The sequence below is a fragment of the Branchiostoma belcheri genome, unplaced genomic scaffold, assembly GCF_001625305.1.
Source record: "Branchiostoma belcheri isolate BF01 breed outbred unplaced genomic scaffold, Haploidv18h27 scaffold10, whole genome shotgun sequence".
Taxonomy (NCBI): Eukaryota; Metazoa; Chordata; class Leptocardii; order Amphioxiformes; family Branchiostomatidae; genus Branchiostoma; species Branchiostoma belcheri.
The window spans coordinates 915,976-936,208 of NW_017802380.1; the positions used below are offsets into that span (position 1 = coordinate 915,976).

Genomic DNA, 20,233 nt, shown 5'->3' on the forward strand with positions numbered 1-20,233 from the left:
TGTTCTGTTTGCTGTAACAGAAAGAGAAAAATGTAAAACTTGAATATTGATGTAGATGAAGACATGACACATCATGTTGTAAGCTCTTGACATGATTACTTTTTACAACACTTTGATATGTATCACCATAAATTACTTTTACGTACCTCCTTTGTGGTAGTTCGGTTTTGTCCATTCCATCTCGCAGATGGGTTTTCCCGCCACTCGCCCCGCAGCCCCTCCGCTGTACACATTCCACGTTCATGATTATTACTACAACGATCTTTTCAGTCTGAAGGTCTGTCAATGTGCCTATTATTGCAATGGTAGAGCCCTTTCTGTAGTAATTTTGCACTAAAACTATGACTGCAATGACTTCATTTTGGTAAATTCTTTTGTCTGTATGAATTTTATGCATTTCTTTCAAGTTCACTTATAAAGAAGCTATGTTTTTACATATAATCGGGATTCATTGAGCCACTGTAAGGTCAAGTGTGTCTTAATAGTTCAATATAATTCTAACACGTTACATGTTACATTCTTTGATTCATTAAAATCAGATTTTTAAAGACAGACCGTAAGTTGATATGAACCGACAGGTGTCGCTGCTGCACACTCTATATTTGGACACCGGTCTGGCGAGCGCTAACACGCATGCTCAGATGACGTCATGTCCAGGAAGGCAGCCATCTTGGATCCTGTAATGTTTTGATTTGACTTTCGTCTCACTTTTCTGTGGAATTTTCTCCCAAAAGTCGGCGAGTCGGCGACACCTCCCACCGCTGTTAGAAAGATCGCGACCTTAGGTCATCCAGAATGACCATCTTGCCGAAGAAAAAGCCCGAGAGCGACGGGCAGGAGTCGACTTCGGGGGAACATTCGCATTCCCACCCGCACAGGGTGCCCCACTCCCACGGGCATCCCACTCACCCCCACCCGCACGGGACCGTCCCCGAGGCCCGGGTGACAGTCCGGCCCCGCTCGTCCCCACCCCGGTGGGGGGCTGGAGGGGCCTCCGCCCGGGAGGAGCGCTTCTCGAGCGACGAGGACGCGCCAGAGTACGGAGCGCACTCGCATTCTGGACATGCCAACAAGCGGCGGCATCGCTGCTCTGGTTCACCCCTTCGCGGCTCCAGAAAAAGGGGGGGTCTGGCGGTAGGGGGGCACTCGGCACACCCCGTGGGGTCCCCCCAGGCCCGCCCCGTGGAGAACCCCGGGGGGGAGGAACAGCCGGACGCTACCCCGGTCTACAACAGCGAGGACGAGTATGAAAACTCCCAAGACGTGGATGACAAGACTCTTATGGAGGTAACTATTAAATAGCCTCCATAGCATGCCAAAAACTGGGAGTTTTGGGGGTCTTTGGGAGCTTTTATGTGCTATTTTCTGATTGCATGTAGACAACATAGCCGGCCTGGTTGAATTACCCCCGTTTTAGAACTGGGCTAATCAGAAAACAGCCGAAGACCACCAAACCCCCAGTTCTATAAGCCTGCTACGGAGGCTACAGTAACTAACGCGTCATACGCAAAAATAAATTTTCACAGTCACACTGCATTAACTTAGTATTCCAAAAATTGCGTTATAAACACCGATCGTTTATTTTCGTTGGGGTGTGAGGATCTCTTAAAATGTTGTGCACAAGTTCTTGTACGTGCAGTGCATGTGATCAGAATAATTTAAGTCCTAAGACCTAATAATAAATCTTGTGTACGTGTAAACATACACATCATAAATAAAGGATAGGACAAAAGAAAACCTTTCACAGTTGTAACAGCTGCACAGTGGCACACATTTAAGGTTTTACAAATCTCTAACAGTAAAATGAAACTTGGAGAATTGTAAAATCAAATCTTGAGCATGGTAAGCAACAGTCCTTGGTTTGTAACGTTATATAACCTAGAAATTGTGAGATGGACCAAAGATTTTGAAATAGGATAGTTATGGTCCTTAAATATCATCTTGTCAATGCCATGTCGAAATACTTTCCATATCTAGTACATTTATCAGAATGACCAGAAGCTGTATATGTACATGTAGGTTGAAACTTTGGCCTGGGAATTGCATATAAAGTATTCTGTCTTGTCAACAAACCAACAACCTCCTCGATCACATCCATTGAACATCCTGCCATCAACATTGCTGTCATTTTCTGTCCGTCATTTGTAAATCTAATGTAAATGCTGCCTATTTCTGATCGGCAAATGGATCCAATCCAATGCCGAGTGTTACAGAAAGGAATCTAGATGCTGATCAGCTTGAATGGGTGAAAATTTCACACTTATAAAACTACAGAATACATAACCTGGTCACATGACCTGACCTGAACGTCTTCAGCACTGGTGCATGCTGGGAATGCTTAACGTCTAAACATTATAAACCTTGTTTTTATGGATTCCTTTCCGGAATGTCAACCATTTTATTATACAGTGACCAAAAAAATTTACCATCATAGCGGCATAGATTATATAGGCTTACATAGGAAGGTTTGGTAAACATTGTGCAGACAAGACCTGCATTTTGGTACAAGTACATGTATTCTTGTGCGTCATACTGTAATCTTGATGCTAGTTCCGTATCCTGGCCCCAACATACCCCACTGCATACTAAATACCAGACAGTATAAGCTCCAAGTATTGTTGCTGAAACAAAATTCAGTTGTAGCAAACTAGCATGCATGTACAGTATCAAATGTTCACTACTTTGTCTCTTTTACATTATATTTGATCATACTAGAGGCATAATTACAAAGAAACAGGAACAAGCAGCCTTGTTTTGTAGCATAAATTATGTTAAATTTCTGCACAAAGCTACACCTACTTCCTGTTTCAGAATGATTATATCCAAATTAGCATAATTTGTCCAACTACTAGTACCTCCACTCCCCTGATCTTCCCCAAATTCCTGAAGTAAAATGTCACCAATCAATTTGAATGGTTTATCTTTATTCAGACTGGTCTAACCTGGTAGTGTGCATTCTTAAGGTAATCATGCACATCTGGATCTGAAAGCTACATTCTCAGACTGAAATAAAGAAAACCTTTGAAGCAAATCAAATTTGAGGGATTGCAGGGATCATATAGCTACATGTAGGTGGTTGTTAGTCTCCACCAGACTCCTTTGCAGGCTGGATAAATAGTAGAAATCGGCTAAGGGGGACATCATTTGCCAGAGGAGTTGGCCGGCCATAGAGGGTTCATGCAGGCAAGCTGGACTCTCTATGGCCGGCCAACTCCTCTGCTAAATGATGTTCCCCTTAGCCGATTTCTATTTATTCAGCCTGGAAAGGAGTCTGGTGGAGACTAGGTGGTTGTACATGTACTAAAAAACAAGAAATGTCATCACACCTTAACACGCTTTCTACATGTAGATAGTTTGATTTCTATGTTAATGTGTTCTTTGGATATTATACAGGATGATTATTTATGAAAAATGTATAATTATTGCCTTTGTTGCTATGATTTCTAGATGGAGGCCCGATTCGAACATGCTCTGAAAGAAAAGAAGGGATGGACCATTCGACAGATGGGGGTGGACGGGGCCTGTCTGTTTCGTGCAGTTGGTGAGTACAGCCTGTTCACCCCTGTATCTATTTTTGGTACTGTCTAAGCAGCACAATTTAATTTTTTTGCATGAAGAAGAGCTACCAAGAATGCCTTGGTGTCTTTTTGCTTTTTTGTAAAAGATTTTTTGATTGAATCGTGCAGATTTTCAAAATCAGATGATTGGGGTGCAGATGATTAGGGTAATTAACACTGTCTGAGAGAACACTCGTTAACGTGTGGACACAAGTAAACGTCTGATGCACCTCTGCCATGTGTCACTTTTCTCAACTTTTCTCTACCAACTCGTCAATAATATTATCTTTTCTACTTTGCTGTACTTGCTTTTCTATTCTGTTGTTCTATCTCCTACTGTATCAATCTCCAAGCAGATCATACGGTGGCAAGACAGTATCCATTGGCCATCACACATTTGTAGCAACAAATGACGATGAAAAAGCTGAAGTCCTCAACAAATTTTTCGTCAGCACTTTTACCAAAGAGAATACCCAGTCAATCCCTGAGCCGACACAGAGAATGTATGAGGAAGACCTCAACAACATAAACGTCAGTGGGGAAGATGTAAGCAGAAGGCTGAAAAACCTGAACCCGAACAAGTCACCGGGGCCAGACAACATCCACCCACGGGTATTAAAGGAAATGGCGGAGGTTCTAGCAACACCACTTCAGATAATATTCACAAAATCATTGGAAGAAGGAAAACTCCCGAGGGAGTGGAAGATTGGTCATATAACTCCCATCTTCAAAAAAGGAAGCAAGAAATCTCCCAGCAACTATCGCCCCGTAAGTCTTACTTCAGTAACAGGAAAAGTCCTGGAAGGAATCGTGAGGGATCGAATTGTGGACCATATGAAAAGCAATGAGCTGTTTACAAAACACCAGCATGGGTTCTTACCAGGAAGGTCGACAGTGACTCAGATACTAGAATGTCTGGAAGACTGGACAGAATCTCTAGATGGGGGTGAACCAACAGATGTGATCTATTTAGACTTTCGAAAGGCATTCGATTCCGTGCCAATACAACGACTCCTAACAAAAATACGCAAGCTACGGTATAAAAGGGAAACTGCTACAATGGATTGCTTCATTCTTGTCAGACCGCAAGCAGAGAGTATGCGTTAATGGAGCGCTGTCAAGTTGGGCTGAGGTAACAAGCGGAGTACCGCAGGGAAGTGTCTTAGGACCTGTGCTCTTTACAGTTTTTGTAAACGACATGCCTGAAGCAGTAACAAGCCAGCTGAAGCTATTCGCAGATGACACAAAGATGTACTGCCCTGTGACCCAAGAAAAACACTGTGAAGAGCTCCAAGCGAACCTCTACAAACTAGAAGAATGGTCAACTAAATGGCAGCTGTGTTTTCATCCGGACAAATGTACAGTGCTAAGGATTGGGTCAGGACATCCACCATATACGTACACAATGAAGGGCAAATCTGGTCTGATACCATTAAAATTTACCACGGAGGAGAAAGACCTTGGGATCATAGTTGACCGGGACTTGAGTTTTGAAAAACACATTGCAAAAATGACAGCAAAGGCCAACCAGCTCACAGGTCTTCTATGGCGGACCTTTGAGTACATCGACACAGAGGTCTTCTTACTACTCTACAAATCACTGATTCGACCACATCTTGAATACGGTGCACCAGTTTGGTCCCCACACCAATGGAAGCAGGCCGACCAAATAGAAAACGTACAAAGAAGAGCAAGTAAAAGGGTGCCTGGTCTAAACAATCTACCATATGAGGAGAGACTTAAGGTGCTTAGGCTCCCGACACTGGTATATAGAAGAATACGTGGGGACATGATCATGACCTACAAATACACTCATGGGAAGCTGGACACAGAGGGTTGCCTACCAAAAATGCAAGAAAAAAGAAGGACAAGAGGGAACAGCCTACGACTAAACAAAAGATCAGTGAACAACAACAAAAGACTGTTTTTCTACAGCAACAGGGTAGTAACATGGTGGAACAGTCTACCGGAAGAGGTAGTGTCAGCCCCAAGTGTGAACAGTTTTAAAAATAGACTGGACAAACACATGAGAAGTCATCCAGTGGTGTACAACCCCCGGGCATTGGACAACCCACACAAGATGACCATGTCTACGCAGTAAACTACAAGGAGCGGCTCAAAGTGGAAGAGAACTTCCTACCGAGACGAAAGATCTACTCTACTCTACTCTACTCAGAGGAGTGGCCATTAGCCACTGGATACTGTCTTGCCACCGTATGATCTGCTTGGAGATTACTACTGTATATGAATGTAGTAGATAAATGTATGTGGGGGTGGACTAATTCTCAAGCTAACCAACATCTTTTGCCAGTGGCTCTGGCTATGGGATGCCTGGGGTGCAAAAGATGTTGGTTGGCTTGATGATTAGTCCATGCTACATATATCTTCTGTGGCATGTGCACAGAATGCATGTTTCTGCTGAATGTGGTGGTCAGGATCAGTCTGTTGATCATAATTTGCTTGAAATTGTTTTGCCAAAACCCATGCACCTTAACCAGAAGTCCTGTGTTAATTTTATTAGAAGATCACAAGATTTTCAAAATTTTCAACCAAAGATTAGGCTTTAGGCCACACCAATTTGATTTGTTGGTTCTCGAATTTTTTAAGAAAAAATATGAAGCGACAGGGTGAAAAAAATGAAAATAAACACAGGCCTAGGCATTTTATGATAGCCCCAAATGCTATGATAGGAGCTCATATTTTGGAGTTGATTCAGAGCCTAAAATGTTCATTATTTTCTGAATGAAGCGGGCGAATCCGTGAACCAACAAATTAAATTGGTGTGGCCTTATCTTCACTTAGTACAATGCATACCGATATGGTAGGGAGAAACACCCTAGTGCAGGCATGACTGTGACTGTTGTTATAATAACACCTGCGATATTCCCTTGTTCTGTCCAGCTGACCAGGTGTATGGTGACCAGGAGATGCATTCCATAGTGCGCAACCACTGCATGGACTACATGGTTTGTATTGCAGACTTTGTGTGTTTGTTAAAATTTAAGATTTTGAAGTTAGCTCCCATTTCAGATTCAAGCTCAGCAGAGGAGCAGTAAGATTTGAAATTAGGTTGTTTTTTTTTATATGGTGCACCCAAGATATTTTTTGTGCACCAAATTTTTTTATGTTGGGTGCACCAGTGCACCTATTCCCAAAAATGAATTTTGAGCCCTGCCTTTTTTGCAATGTCTTGTATCTTTTGCTTTTGAAAAAGGACTATTACAAAAGATCCAATATTGAATTGTGCAGTTTTCAGAAGACTCATACATCTACAATTTTACAGTTACATTGCAATTCTGATAAAACTCAACAATGAGTTTTAAAATGATGCTCATCTTTTCTTCTCATTTTTTTCCAGTTGAAAAACTATGATTACTTCTCCCAGTACGTGACTGAGGACTTCATGACATATATCAACCGTAAGCGTAGCGACCATTGCCATGGCAACCACCTGGAGATGGTTGCTATGTCGGAGATGTACAATCGGCCCATCGAGGTGTATCAGTACAGTACAGGTGAGGTCCACAGGCATTTATCCAGTCATATTCACTTCACTTATATAGAGACACAAGGAATTTGAAAAATTTCAATTTGAAAATGTTGAAAGGCTTTTAAATCTTTACAACTATAAAGTTTATGGTAGAAATACTACGGTAGTTCAGAATGAATTCTACCCAAACATGTGATATCCATCAAGCCAAGGTTTGAAGCTAAGGGTTATGTCGTCAGGTGGCAAACTGGTCTTGACTCAGAATATGAAGATTCTAGGTTCCTTGACAGGCCCCAGTGTTGTGCCCTGGGGAAAAGTATTTTGCACAAATTTTCTCACACGATTCAGGTAAAAATGAGTACCCAGCTTCAATCCTGCCACAAATGGACAAATATATCGTGATAAATACGTGAGATATGATGATATTATTGTTAGTTACAGAGTTTAAACCTTAGTTCCAACACATGGTGAGTCTTTCTTTTTGTGTTGAAACTAAGGTTTAAACTCTGTAACTATGGATTTTAGCAACACAGATACTGTAATTCCTGTTTTTTTCGCAGTACCATTATGTTATGTTTTCACTGTCACTTCTGTACCCTGAACTTATCATTACAGTGAACAAATAATTCATGGACTTTTTTTTCCTGCACCTGTCGCCACTGAATATATAGTTCCGTGAACATGTCCATTTTTCTCAGATCATGAACTTTTGCTACCGTGAACATAAAGTGAATTACATTAAGCTTTCATTCAAATGATGTTGTTGTTGTTTTTTCCAGAGCCATGCAACACATTCCATGGCATGCACGTGACAGATAATGAGCCTATCCGTGTGAGTTACCACATGAAGCGCCACTACAATTCCATAGTCAACCCCTGGAAGGCCACCATCGGTGTGGGACTGGGACTACCCGCATTCAAACCTGGGGTGAGTTTTCAATGTGCTGGACAGTTTAGGGGTCAGCAGAACTGACTGGAGAGTGCTGGCGGAAAACAGAACATCCTGGAGGGACATGTCTGCAGCCGCCATGTATCTGCTCTGATGCTTGCCGTTGGTTGGTTGGTTGGTTGGTTGGTTGGTTGGTTGGTTGGTTGGTTGGTTGGTTGGTTGGTTGGTTGGTTGGTTGGTTGGTTGGTTGGTTGGTTGATTGTGAGATGGATTTTAAATAGTCAGTTTCTTCAAAACAAGGCTCAAAATGTATTGTAGTGTATACTGTATTGTAGTGCATTTTATGGGGGAGGGCAACTTGTAAAGGTGCGTATGCACCTGTTTTGCCCTCCCTTTCACTTTGTGAAAAATCAAAATAAACAAATAAACAAATTTGTTGTAGTATGTTCTCTATATATAGCCAGGATATGTTTGCAAAGCAAAAAGAGACACATCAGTTTTCTATGGATTTACACTGTCAGGTGAAAAGGGAAAAAAAGGACTATTTTGTCTTGAAGATTGGTTGAGAATTGGAACTAAGTTGTCTTTTTTTCTCTTTTGTTTTCAGCTTGCGGACAAACAACAGGTAGATGATGCTATCAAGGCCTCAGAGGAGTCAGAACTTCAACAGGTAATGTTTCTATGTGTAGACATAATGTGACAAACATTAGGAAACAAAATAGAACACACAAAAGTTAGTGCTACTATAAAGAAAGGTTTTTACATGTAACTGAGTTCACTCTTGCTTCATTTGAAAATTTTTGAACTAGTCATAGAATATGTTGTGTTGCCTTGTATCTTTGGAAAACCTGTAACATTTGTTAACTGTGTAAAAAGTTAGAATTTGAGTTTGACTTTATTTGGATTGGCAATAAGCTTCAGTTTATACAGTTAGCTGTTCTTCCAGTGGTCTTCACATTAGTACATAAAAAGGATAGCAGACAGGATACTGTCCCATCATGTAGTGTATTTTCCATTGGTGTAGCGTTGTTTGCTTGTGCTTGTCATAGACTAATGTGTGAGGAACACGTTTTCCAGACGATGTTGGAGGATAAGATGCGTTACACAGACTGGGAGGCCACCAACGAGGCGATCGAGGAACACGTGGCGCGGGAATCGTACCTGGACTGGCTCCGGGAACAGGAGAAACGTGCGCGCCAGGCCACCGCTGTAAGTCTCTGGTTTGGACATCATCGTGAGGCCTAGGAAAAAAAACGTGTTTCCTGTTTCAGTCCTGACATATGAAAGAAACTGTTAACCCTTGTCCTGCGGAACCCATATACATGTATATATGGGTTGGACATACAGTACCATCCATATAGCGCCCTTTATATGTACGATTTGGGGGTATTTCTCATTCAATGCATCACACCAAAGCAAAACGCAATGAATGCGGAAGTAACTACCCCAGTATGCCACCACAGGGCAAAAAAGTCAGGGGTCTATGACCCGATTAAGACATGAAATTGTTTAGCTTATAGTGATCTTTCCACAAGGCCTGTGGATTGTGTAAGACCTTAAGACTCATGCCATTGTTTCTTTTACAGCCACGTAGTGCGAGTGCTACCTGTAGCTCGGCCGAGGCGGCGGCCAGTCGGCCCCGAGGAGGGCGTTCTCCCCGGAACCACAGTTCCAACAACTCGCCGGCGAACACGCCCGAGAGAGCCGAGACCAGCGACCATCACGGGCCCCCCTCCCCACGCGCCGCGACATCCGGGGACCCACATGTACATACAGCTGTAGATAGGATAGGTGAGGGGTGGTCTTTTATTCTTGTTATCGTTTAGTATTACATATATTATTATGATGATTCTTTACTGTTGCACCAGTGCACGTATTCCCAAAAATAAATTTCAAGCCCTGTACTAAATATCGTTCATGTAATAATGTGATGGTTATTCATTTACTTATATGCTCTTGAACCATTGGAATGTATAGATTTTTTAGAGAATTCTGAACATGATTACTGTATGTAGCGTGCCTAGTCCAGTGGTTAGCAGCCTGACTCTGGAGTAAGAGCTTGGGAGTTCGAATCCCGCAAGTTGTCGCTCACGCGACATGTACACTACTGGAAAGGGTTGCAGTCCTTAGGACGGGACATTAAGCCGTGGTCCACTGTTCATTGTGCTTGTCGAAAAGAGCAAGGGAATTTCCCAAGTACAGTGAACCTGTAAATACTGTACATAGCGTCTGTCTTCTCTGTTACGACCAGTGGGAGATTCAGTGAGCTAAAACTGGTTCAAGGCCACTTTCCACTTTCTTTTATGTGAGATAATAGAAATCCTTTCGAAGGAAATCTCTAAGTCTGAAGTTGTTGTTTCCCCCCTGTAGGTAGCCCAGTTGTGCAGGGACCCAGTGCAAAAAGCCCCAGCCCCCTGCCGCTGGGCGCAGAGGGGGGTGCTTCTCCTGTAGCTGGCGTCTCTGGAACTCTGGAGGATATACCCCCAGCAGCTTACGGTTGGTAGTCTGTCTTTACTGTAATTCCTGATTTGTTCACTGTACTGTTAGGTTCACTGTTTTCACTGTCACTTCTATACCGTGAACTTAACACTAAACAAATAATTACTGGACTTTCTTTTTTCTGCACCTGTTGCCACCGTGAATATATAGTTTCGGGAACATGTCCATTTTTCTCAGACCGTGAACTTTTGCTACTGGGAACATAAAGTGAATTACAGTATTTTAAGGAGATATTATGGATGTATGGCAACACTGCATTCAATTGTGTATATGAGGAGTCATGGACAGGCAAAAAGACAAGCTAAAAATGAGTCAAATCTGTACAAGTGTCCACTTCTACTCTTAAGTTATTTTTATGGTATTTTAAGAAGACTTTTGAAAATAATTTTTTTCATCTACTTGGTAAAACATAGGACATTGCTGTTTTCTGTTTACATAACCAGTAATACCTCTCACCTGCTTACGTGTCTATCAGACACCTTCGTCAGAGCTTCTGATTGGAGTTCTGTTTCTCGCCGTTATATGTAGCCGATAGGCATTGATATTGTATTCTCGCCACAAAAGCACCACCTACATTGGTGGCATTAGTGACAAGAAACAGATTTTATTGATCTCCTGAGTGGTCTTCTTTGGCAGTTGAGGCTACTTAATTCACTTGTGGTGAAGTAAAAAAAAAAGCTTTACAAAAACTGGTGGTGTGAAGCTAACAGCCATGTTTGTTTACGTTCAGATGTTTCAGCTAGTATCCACAAGCTTTCGTCAGTGACTGAGAGACCAGAGGAAAAATGCAGGTTTATAAGCAGAAACTATTGATTCATATGCAAATAGTTTGTGCTTATAAACCTGCATTTTTCCTCTGGTCTCTCAGTCACTGACGAAAGCTAGTGGATACTAGCTGAAACGTCTGACCGTTTCCAAAATCATATCCAGTTGCTTGAGTAACTGCTTTTTGGCGTATCGTATTACCTGGATGTCTAACCTTCATCGACGTGCCATGTTTGTTTGTGTGTCCTACAGGCCTCACAGATTGGGATGACGACGACCTTCTGGCCAACGTGCTCGCCATCTCACAACAGGAGTACCTGGACTCGCTCAAAAGAACAGTAGCCGTCAACAATCCAGAACAACAACAACAACAACACATGATGGACACTCATCCCCCTTTCAGTATGCAACACTCGGATGCAAAAGGCACCAGCTAATGCTGGCTTGAAGACTGATATATTTCCACAAAATGTTTATGATTTTTTTTTCCTTTTGTTTTATATATAACTACTAATAGAAAACATGATGAGGTGGTTAAATTTTATAATGAATTATATGAAATGGTCAGACAATGAAGCGTATTAGTTATCAATGTAGAGTTCTGCTAGGTTAAATATAGTGATTCCATTTTTATATTGCCTATATGATGTCAAAGGAAGTTGAATGGAATCCTTTTTTAGAAGAAAACTGTGGCATATCGCTGCCCCCTTTCTTGCAAAAGGCCATAGAATTCAACCCCAAAAGCACAATGAATGTGTTATACTATGTAAAATCTACCCATTTTCTAGTCTTCATACCTAGATTATAATTGTGAAACAGTTGTTAGTAATCTAATCCAATACACAGATTCTCCATCAACCCAGCTAAAGATGTAACTCGTGCAGTTTTGATGTAAATTTTGGCCATCCAGTGCAGGGCACTTATCACTGTAAATTCAAAAAGAGGGAGGGGGTTAGAGATGGGATATAGGCAGGCCAGCTTTTGAAATTTACAATGGTGCTTGATGACATTAATGCCAGTATTAACAATTTTCTCTTTGTGAACCCCCTGTACATACCCCTACACCCCCCAAGGGATCATATTGACAGGTCCATAGGAGTTTGTCTAGGCCGAAACTGTTGCATACTGGATGAATGTTTCACCCTAAGAAGTGCACATATGTGAATATCGACAACGCACCCCAAATCCTTGTACATGTCTTATAATGTAGTCTGTGCCCATAACATTGCATAAGGTGACAACTTGAGGTTTTTTTTCACAGATTGTTTCCCCGGAATCGGATCAAACCTCCATACTGACTGCCTTTTCCTTCTGTAACTGTTGTGACTGTTAGCACGTCGGCAGAACGTACCGCGCCTTTGCGAAACCCGTAATGTGTTGTGCATAGCACTTCGGTACGACGTCTCATATAAGGTCATATTCGCACATGTAAGGTTAACACTCTGTCTCTAGTTTCTAAATGTTGTGTTGGAAAAAGTGTAAATTCTGATGCAACGTTGACCAAAAATCCAGCGACAACCGTGAAAAATGGGGTTTCGTGCAGTACGTTCTGCCGATGTGCTCTTCTAACTGTAACTGTTGTGACTGTTATTGTACCCTGGATGATGTGTATTCAGTCATTGTAAACCTGGGGAAGAACCAACAATGATATAACATATTCGATATGGTGCTACCAGGAAGAGGAATATGCATCTGTGTTTTTTTAGCAACACTTTTTTTTTTTTACAAAAAAAAAACTAATGAAGGTACAGGGTAAAAGAAGGGGACATCACAAACATTTGCATGGTACTGACAAACTTTTCAAGCCCTAGCTAAGATACTGTCAACTTTTGTATGTCGTGAGCAAAGATTGTCCAGCTATAAAAAGATATGATTACACCAGCTTTGTTCACAAGAAGGAATCCAGGTCCTGCCTGCATTTTTTATATATGTATATCTGAGATTCCGTCATGTAATTGAAGACATTATAAAATGTCCTTGGCATAATCAGTATTACATGAGAGGCCCCCTTTCTGTACAGAGGGTCTGGAAGGGGTTTACCATGATTCTGAAATGTTGTAATTAGATTTTGAAGTAGACTAAATTGCACAAAACCTGTGAATATCTGATGAATATGTGTAAGATATGGCCCATTTTCTTTTTCAGAATGGTTTGAAAATTTCGACTGGTTGAAGAAGATCGTTCATGTCGGCAAATTTTACCCAGGCCCCAATTTCATCAGTATTCTGAAATCTTGAAGTCTGTGGAGAAAAAGAAAAATCCCTGTCCTAAAAAACCTCTAGAGGAAATTAATCATGACATAAGGACAGTTTCTAAGCACAATCTGAACAGAAACTGTTATTAAGGGAGTCTATTGGGGTGCAAAAATGATACACGTCCACAAAAATTGTAAATTGGAGCTCAAAATTCAGGACATCAGACCTGAAATTCCACAATTAAGACAGAACTGTGTCACCATATTACATGACTGCAGCTGATAGTAAAAGTATAACAATCACAATGAATTTTTCAAGCTAGGTTGAATATATATAAGTGCTTCTAAACAGCAGAATGCAGTTTAAGTGCCTTCCTTTTAGTATGCTTCCATATTTTTATGTTCATTTGCCTTAATTATTGCTACAAAGCTTTTGACTTTTTGTTGTAATTATTATTACCAATGTTGATCTCACAGCAAATAGGAACTATAACTTATTATGTTGAAGGAAACAGAGTGTTATTATTATTTGATTATGCAAACATGTATATGACAGGCTTACACCACGCAGATTTATTTTATGTAGCAGAAATTTGGTTTAAACAATTTATTCAGGATAATGAGTTTAACTTAGTATAACAGGAAAAGAACAAATGATTCGTATGATGGAAAGAGAATTAAAAAAATGTGGATAACATCTGTGTTTATACATTGTAAGTTGTTATACTTCTTTGATTTAAGTTTCTTGTTTTGGTCTGTTTTATGGTATTTTACTGAACCAGAACTGAGTTTGTTCGTTGAAAATGATTCATACTAAATTATTATTGGCAATGCACCTACATACACAGTTAAATGTTATTATGTCTCATATTATACATGTAGGTAGACTGAGGAGTAAAAGCGAAAACACTTTCTCACTGACTCAATGAAGTTTGTAAAATTTTTCTCAAAGTCTAAACTTTATCCATCCATTTGCAATTTTTGTGCTCTGCTATTAAATGATAACATGGAAGAACTGAACTGACAATCTGACATAGAAAACTCTTTACGCTAAAGGATGCTACTACTTTTCCTTCATCCTAAGGCGGTCATATAGCTTTATATCATCTGTATGCTACACTAGATGTTGAAACGCAAACTTGGACCAATATTCAACAGCCCCACCTAACGACTGTAAATATTATTGCAGATATCAGGCTCCAAATAGGTCCCCTTCTGTCAAAGGAGGGCACAAACTTATCTCCAAGCAGATGTTTAGGTGGCCAGACAGTATCCATTGGCCAGACTGTACCCACTTGCAAATGGATACAGTCAGGCCAATGGATACTGCCTGGCCAATTTGATACTGTCTTTTGCGGCCACCTAAACATCTGCTTGGAGATTAGGCACAAACCCAATATAGACCTATTTCACACCAAGAATTGGGGGCAGATAAAAATAAGGTTAAAGGATATTTTTCCAGGGGAGCCTTAAAACTGCGGTAAACATAAGTAATAAAGGAACTATCCATTTGGGTGAAAGGCTCTTCTGACCCTTGCGCCTATTCCCCGTTCCCAAAACAGCCCAAAATCAGGAACTTGGCGGCCCTTCTGTGTATTGCCGCTAGCGGCTTGGAGGATGAACTGCAGGTTAGGCTGAGGCAGGGAATTCCACATTGCAATAAGTTTAATATGTAGCTTGAGAGCAGAACAGAGCAGTATTGTTTATTAAACTATCATTGCAAAGTTTATGAGGCTATATCTTATACACAATATAGGGAATTTGGAGAGACTGATTTCAAGGACCGACGTCAAACTTTACATAGCCACCTAGATGAGAAAAACATTGTCTTAGTCTCCAACAAAAATACTAAAATTTAGCCAAATAGGGAGCATACTTTTCTAAGGGACTCTAGCCACCCTAGAGTTCATTTTTCTCGCGTAGTTTATACAAGGATATTTTACAAAATTTCCTTGGTTTATGGTTAATGTATGAATGAATGAATGACTGGTTTATTATGTTAAACATCGCAGCCATCAGGCTGAAGTACGTTCCACTTACATAATACATTAAATAATAAACAACTCACTTTAACAAAAAGCGTAAAATATTACCAAGTGTTAAAATAATGTAATATTGGGAAATGTCACCCTTATAGCGGCTCACGCTTCTGGCCAATTAGCGACCCATTTTTTGCAGAATCTTACCATCCAAAACCCTTTAGGAAGACCTGGTGGAGGCTACAATGATATTGTATAGGCTCGCATTTCAGAGAGATGGAAGGATAGACGTCAGAAATGCAACACCTTCCGGCGGCTCCGGCAGCAAAATCGTAATGAGCAATTAATGATGAACAGACGCCTCACTTTGACGTGCTCGGTGCGTATTAATTAATCCTTAGCTTCTAGTTAGCAACTTTCAGGTTTTTCTTTTTCAAAATGTAAATGTCATAGGGTGGTAGGAAAGAAAAGCCCGTAGCTCCCAGTGCAAATGAACATCGGGTGTTACAAAATGGTGTCCAGTCTCATCTTAATGCATTGTATGTTCCTTGTAAATTACAGTTTAAACCTGCTAAAGAAGTATTTGCCGGAAGGTCGCCGAAATTCATTCTTTCCTAGAACTATCGCAGAGTGGAACTCACTGTCACCAAGTATAGTAGGGGCATTGTCAATAGATAGCTTTAAACAATGTCTAGAGCCAGAAGTTCAAGGGTTAGGTGTAACAAGTCGATCGGTGTAATATAGCCAGCTGCCGCCGCGCGTATTTTTCCAGGCTACTACAAACCCCCACTGTCGTGCAAAATGTCATTAAAGGTTTACGGAAGGATTTTCTAAATGCACTGATTGTGGCGCGAATGGGACATTCAGGAAGCTGTAACTGTCGTGTCCGCACTGATTCCTGGATGGAGATGTCCGCTCTTTGACTCACCATTCCATTAGAATAAATGAACTTTTATTGCAAATGTCGGAAAGCTAATTGCACGTAACATGGGTATAATGGTGATGGATACAACGATAACAAGAACCGTTGGGTGAGAAAAAAATTCCAGTGAAAAAGAGAAACACCGATTTAAAAAAAGCCTAAAAACACGCCCAAAATAACCCCAAACCCAAACCTCTGCTTGGAGAATAAGTAAGCTATATGCTACATTTTGAAAACATACATTGATTAGTTTTGTTATATATGTTTGTCTTCATCCTTTGAAGCAGTGAAGGACGAATTTCCCCTCTTCTTCAGTAATATATAAGTTCTTCATTATAATAGTAGAACTATTTTCCCATGGTCACTCAGGACTTGTGATAAAGTAAGAATTTATAATGTATTTCGGACACGTTGGTGAATCCTTATAAATCCTTGACGTAGAGGACGCCGTTTGAAGAGGTATCAGGCTCGCGTGGATTAAGAAGAACATAAACGGCTCAACTCTTAACTAGTTCATCTCTTTCCATCCGGTTTTTTAGTTCATTTTACACCGGAACCGCCTGATGACGTCATTCTTTGATGGCCTGGGGATGGACACTCAAAATAATGTCTTCACGCATGTGACTCAGAGAAACATGTGGCTGATTGCATTTCTCACAGTAGTAAAATCTTAGTATCAAATACTAGTAGTAAAGATAATGGTATAAAACAGTAGTATCAAATTGGCAGGATATAGTATCCAATATGATACGACGTAGACTTGCCCTGGCAGGGCATGTTGTTCGTAGTAACGAACCAGCTGGTAGACTAGTACAGTGGCTTCCTACTGGGAGACGTAGAGTGGGACGTCCTTATACTACTTATACTACACTTTTGTCCATGTTAGAGAGAGACACTGGTCTCGCAGGGACTGCATTAGTCTCCGCTATGAGAGATCGGACATACTGGAGTAACTTTATCAAGTGTACCTCACCGGATTAGTATAATCCGGAGGCACGATGATGATGATGATGATGCTACCGTTTGGATGGCGAACAAAAGATACCGGTACAAAAAAGAAATGTCTACAACACGTCAAAATACAGTACGCCAAAGCCCAAACCACTGCTTGGAGAGTATCAGTAGCATAGTACAGAGAACTGGGGCGTTACATAGACTGTCCAGCAAATTGCAACCATCCTAGTTTTAAATCAAATGCATTACGCTATCACCAGTGAGCATATTAAGAAAGTCTGTTGCGAACTGATACTACAGTCGCTACTTAAATTTCTTTGGCAGAGACAGCTCAAGGCTCCTTACGTTCCCGTTCCTTGATGTATAGAGCTTGATGTATGACTTGTTACAGTGAATAGTAGAAGTATATATGTCAATGATATCACACTTAAGACGTATTGGACTCATTTCCTTCTACTTCAACAGTGGCTTGAGGCCATGTTCAGCGCTCGAGAGGCAGTTCTTTGAAAATTGAGAAATATACAGGTTTTTACCGGATGTATGAAACATTCATTGCTGTAATGAACGACCATAAAACGGTTCCTTTGGAGTTTATCTTATCGATGCCTGTACGTACGAACGTCCAATTTGTCACGCCTGTGTTCTTGGAAATTAAGTCTTCATTTGGATTTTGGCGACGACTTCGGCGCCATTTGGTTTTAGGTATGCAAAAGATGCACGCACGTATCTTGAAAACTGGACGCGTTTTGCGTTCCAACAAACAACATCGTGATCCATACAAGGATCATATTCAGTGCATCCGGAGAAAGTCTCCAGCTTCAAACGAAAGCGAATTGACACTCAGAGGTTTGAAAATATTTCAAACTATGTTATTCTTGCTTTCTTTCCCATTGTACGCGAGGTTTAATTACATGTATGTCAGTGGCCTTATGTAGAGGTGGCCACTTGTATAGGTTTGACTGTATGCATATCAATGGCCAGATGGTCCTGTTGTAGAGGTGGTCACTACTACAGAACAGCCTTTGACTGTATATCAATGTCCAGGTGGTCTTTATGTAGAGGTGGTCACTAGTACAGGCTTAACTGTATGTTAATGGCCAGGTGGTCCATATGTAGAGGTGGTCACTAGTGCAAGTTTGACTGTATATTATTGGCCAGATGGTCCTCATGTAGAGGTGGTAACTAGTACAGGTTTGACTGTATGTATATCAATGACCAGGTGGTCCCTATTTAGAGGTGGCCACTTGTACAGGTTTGACTGTATGCCTGTATCGCTATCACGCTTTTTATCTATCAGGACGCCGTCTAGTTGTTGCGGACGGGGCGTTTGAAACAGGCGAAGTCTTTACCGTGTAATCTCGTAATCTACTTTCTTGAACGCTCGGCAAGGTTTTGGAGGTGGTTGGTATGCAACCCGCACCTTGGGCACTTCAAAACCGCTCTGATCTTTTATGTCGAAATGATGAACCTCGTAAGACGTCGTTTCGGCCCGGTTTGGTGTTACCCGCGGGATTTGGGTGCGTAAAGCCCCCCTTTCCGTTTTTATAGTCAACACATTTTGTTCCAACCTATTATGAGATTCGCTTGACAAGTAAAAGGCCCTGTCATGCTCCAGATGTGTACGTGGGTGATCCACAGGTGTGTTTTCTTAAATGTTTTCTTGTTTCCCTACTAGAACGGGAAGATCGTCTCAAGAACGACTCCACGAGAAGTTAAAAAAGACGTACCCGAATCTGAACAACATTGTTATAACGTAGTCTTCACCAGACTCCTTTGCAGGCTGAAAAATAGTAGAAACCGGCCTAAAAAGGATTTAATTGGCCAGAGGAGTTTCCCGACCAGAGAGGGTCCATTTGCCTGCACGGATGGACCCTCTCTGGCCGGCCAACTCCTCTGGCCAATTAAATCCCCTTTTAGGCCGATTTCTACTATTTTTCAGCCTGCAAAGGAGTCTGGTGGAGACTAGTTACAACCGAGGACCTTACACCTTGTTGTTTTTGTCGGTAAAGCTTGAAAGGTAGCTATAGACGCGCTGTTGCACATCGTCGGTTTTTACGATTGGCCACTGAAAAGCGGCGAGATTCTCGATATTAAAACGGCAGATCTCTAGCAGCGCGCTTTTAAGGGAACAACCTCTCCGTTTTATTTTATTGACTGTACGTTGGTTGGCTTCTCGGAAAATGGAAAGAAATTGTGCGTTTTGTGAGGTTTCAGACAGCATCAGAAACTAGTTGTTTTTGAGAGTATATATATATATATATTGTCTTCTTGATCTCAAACTCGAGTTCAGACTTGTAAACCATCTCTTTCTTTAGCCTCCATAGCATGCCTAAAACTGGAGGTTTTGGGGGTCTTCATGGTCTTTGGGAGCTCTATGTGCTATTTTCTGATTGCATATAGACAATATAGCCGGACTGGTTGAATTACCCCCGTTTTTAGAACTGGGCTAATCAGAAAACAGCCGATCGAAGACCACCAAACCCCCAGTTCTATAAGCCTGCTACGGAGGCTAATCTTTCTCCATATACAGATATAGAGAGAAATAAAAATGCCGGAAAACACCACACCCTCATTTACGTCAATACAAGGAAATGGTGTAGATATAACTCCAGAGAACACACATCGTTAAGTTCCATGTTGTCAAAATATCTCATGAAACCACCCAAACAATATTTGATCATTAAAACAGTTACATGTGTATTACTTTACTTTATTAAAAGTCAATAAATGTTTCCTGTATTCATTCTTTCGCACTAATGAAGACTTCGTCGAAACACCCATTAGTCCATAGACTAATATTGTAATGCTAAGCCAATCTGCAATTTGATTATCCGGAAATTGATTTTTTTTTAATATATTTAGCGTCTAAAGTGGGGTGAGGTGAGGGGAGTTTATTGCACAACGAATCACTGTCAGAACGTACGATCGCGTTTTACAGGAAGACTAAGAACTTTCTAGTTTATTCCCTTGTTTTGACCTCGCCA

The 20,233-nt window shown here is 41.1% G+C and overlaps 1 protein-coding gene across 1 annotated transcript; it reads left to right on the forward strand.

Annotated features, from left to right (window-relative positions):
* The first annotated feature begins 118 nt into the window (after positions 1-118).
* On the forward strand, positions 119-12,195 carry LOC109469678 (OTU domain-containing protein 5-B-like). The gene is made up of 10 exons (XM_019768236.1): positions 119-1,287; positions 3,448-3,541; positions 6,459-6,523; positions 6,916-7,072; positions 7,827-7,975; positions 8,544-8,606; positions 9,014-9,145; positions 9,523-9,727; positions 10,307-10,432; positions 11,453-12,195. Exons 1-10 carry the CDS (start codon positions 796-798, stop codon positions 11,635-11,637), a joined length of 1,668 nt encoding a protein of 555 aa, XP_019623795.1. The 5' UTR covers positions 119-795; the 3' UTR covers positions 11,638-12,195.
* The last annotated feature ends 8,038 nt before the right edge of the window (positions 12,196-20,233 follow it).

Bases quoted from the DNA above. Each gene is read 5' to 3' on its own strand.
- LOC109469678 (XM_019768236.1), top strand. From the start codon at position 796: ATGACCATCTTGCCGAAGAAAAAGCCCGAGAGCGACGGGCAGGAGTCG. The intron at 3,542-6,458 runs GTGAGTACAGCC...TGTTCTGTCCAG, and splicing joins CTGTCTGTTTCGTGCAGTTG to CTGACCAGGTGTATGGTGAC. The intron at 8,607-9,013 runs GTAATGTTTCTA...CACGTTTTCCAG, and splicing joins AGGAGTCAGAACTTCAACAG to ACGATGTTGGAGGATAAGAT.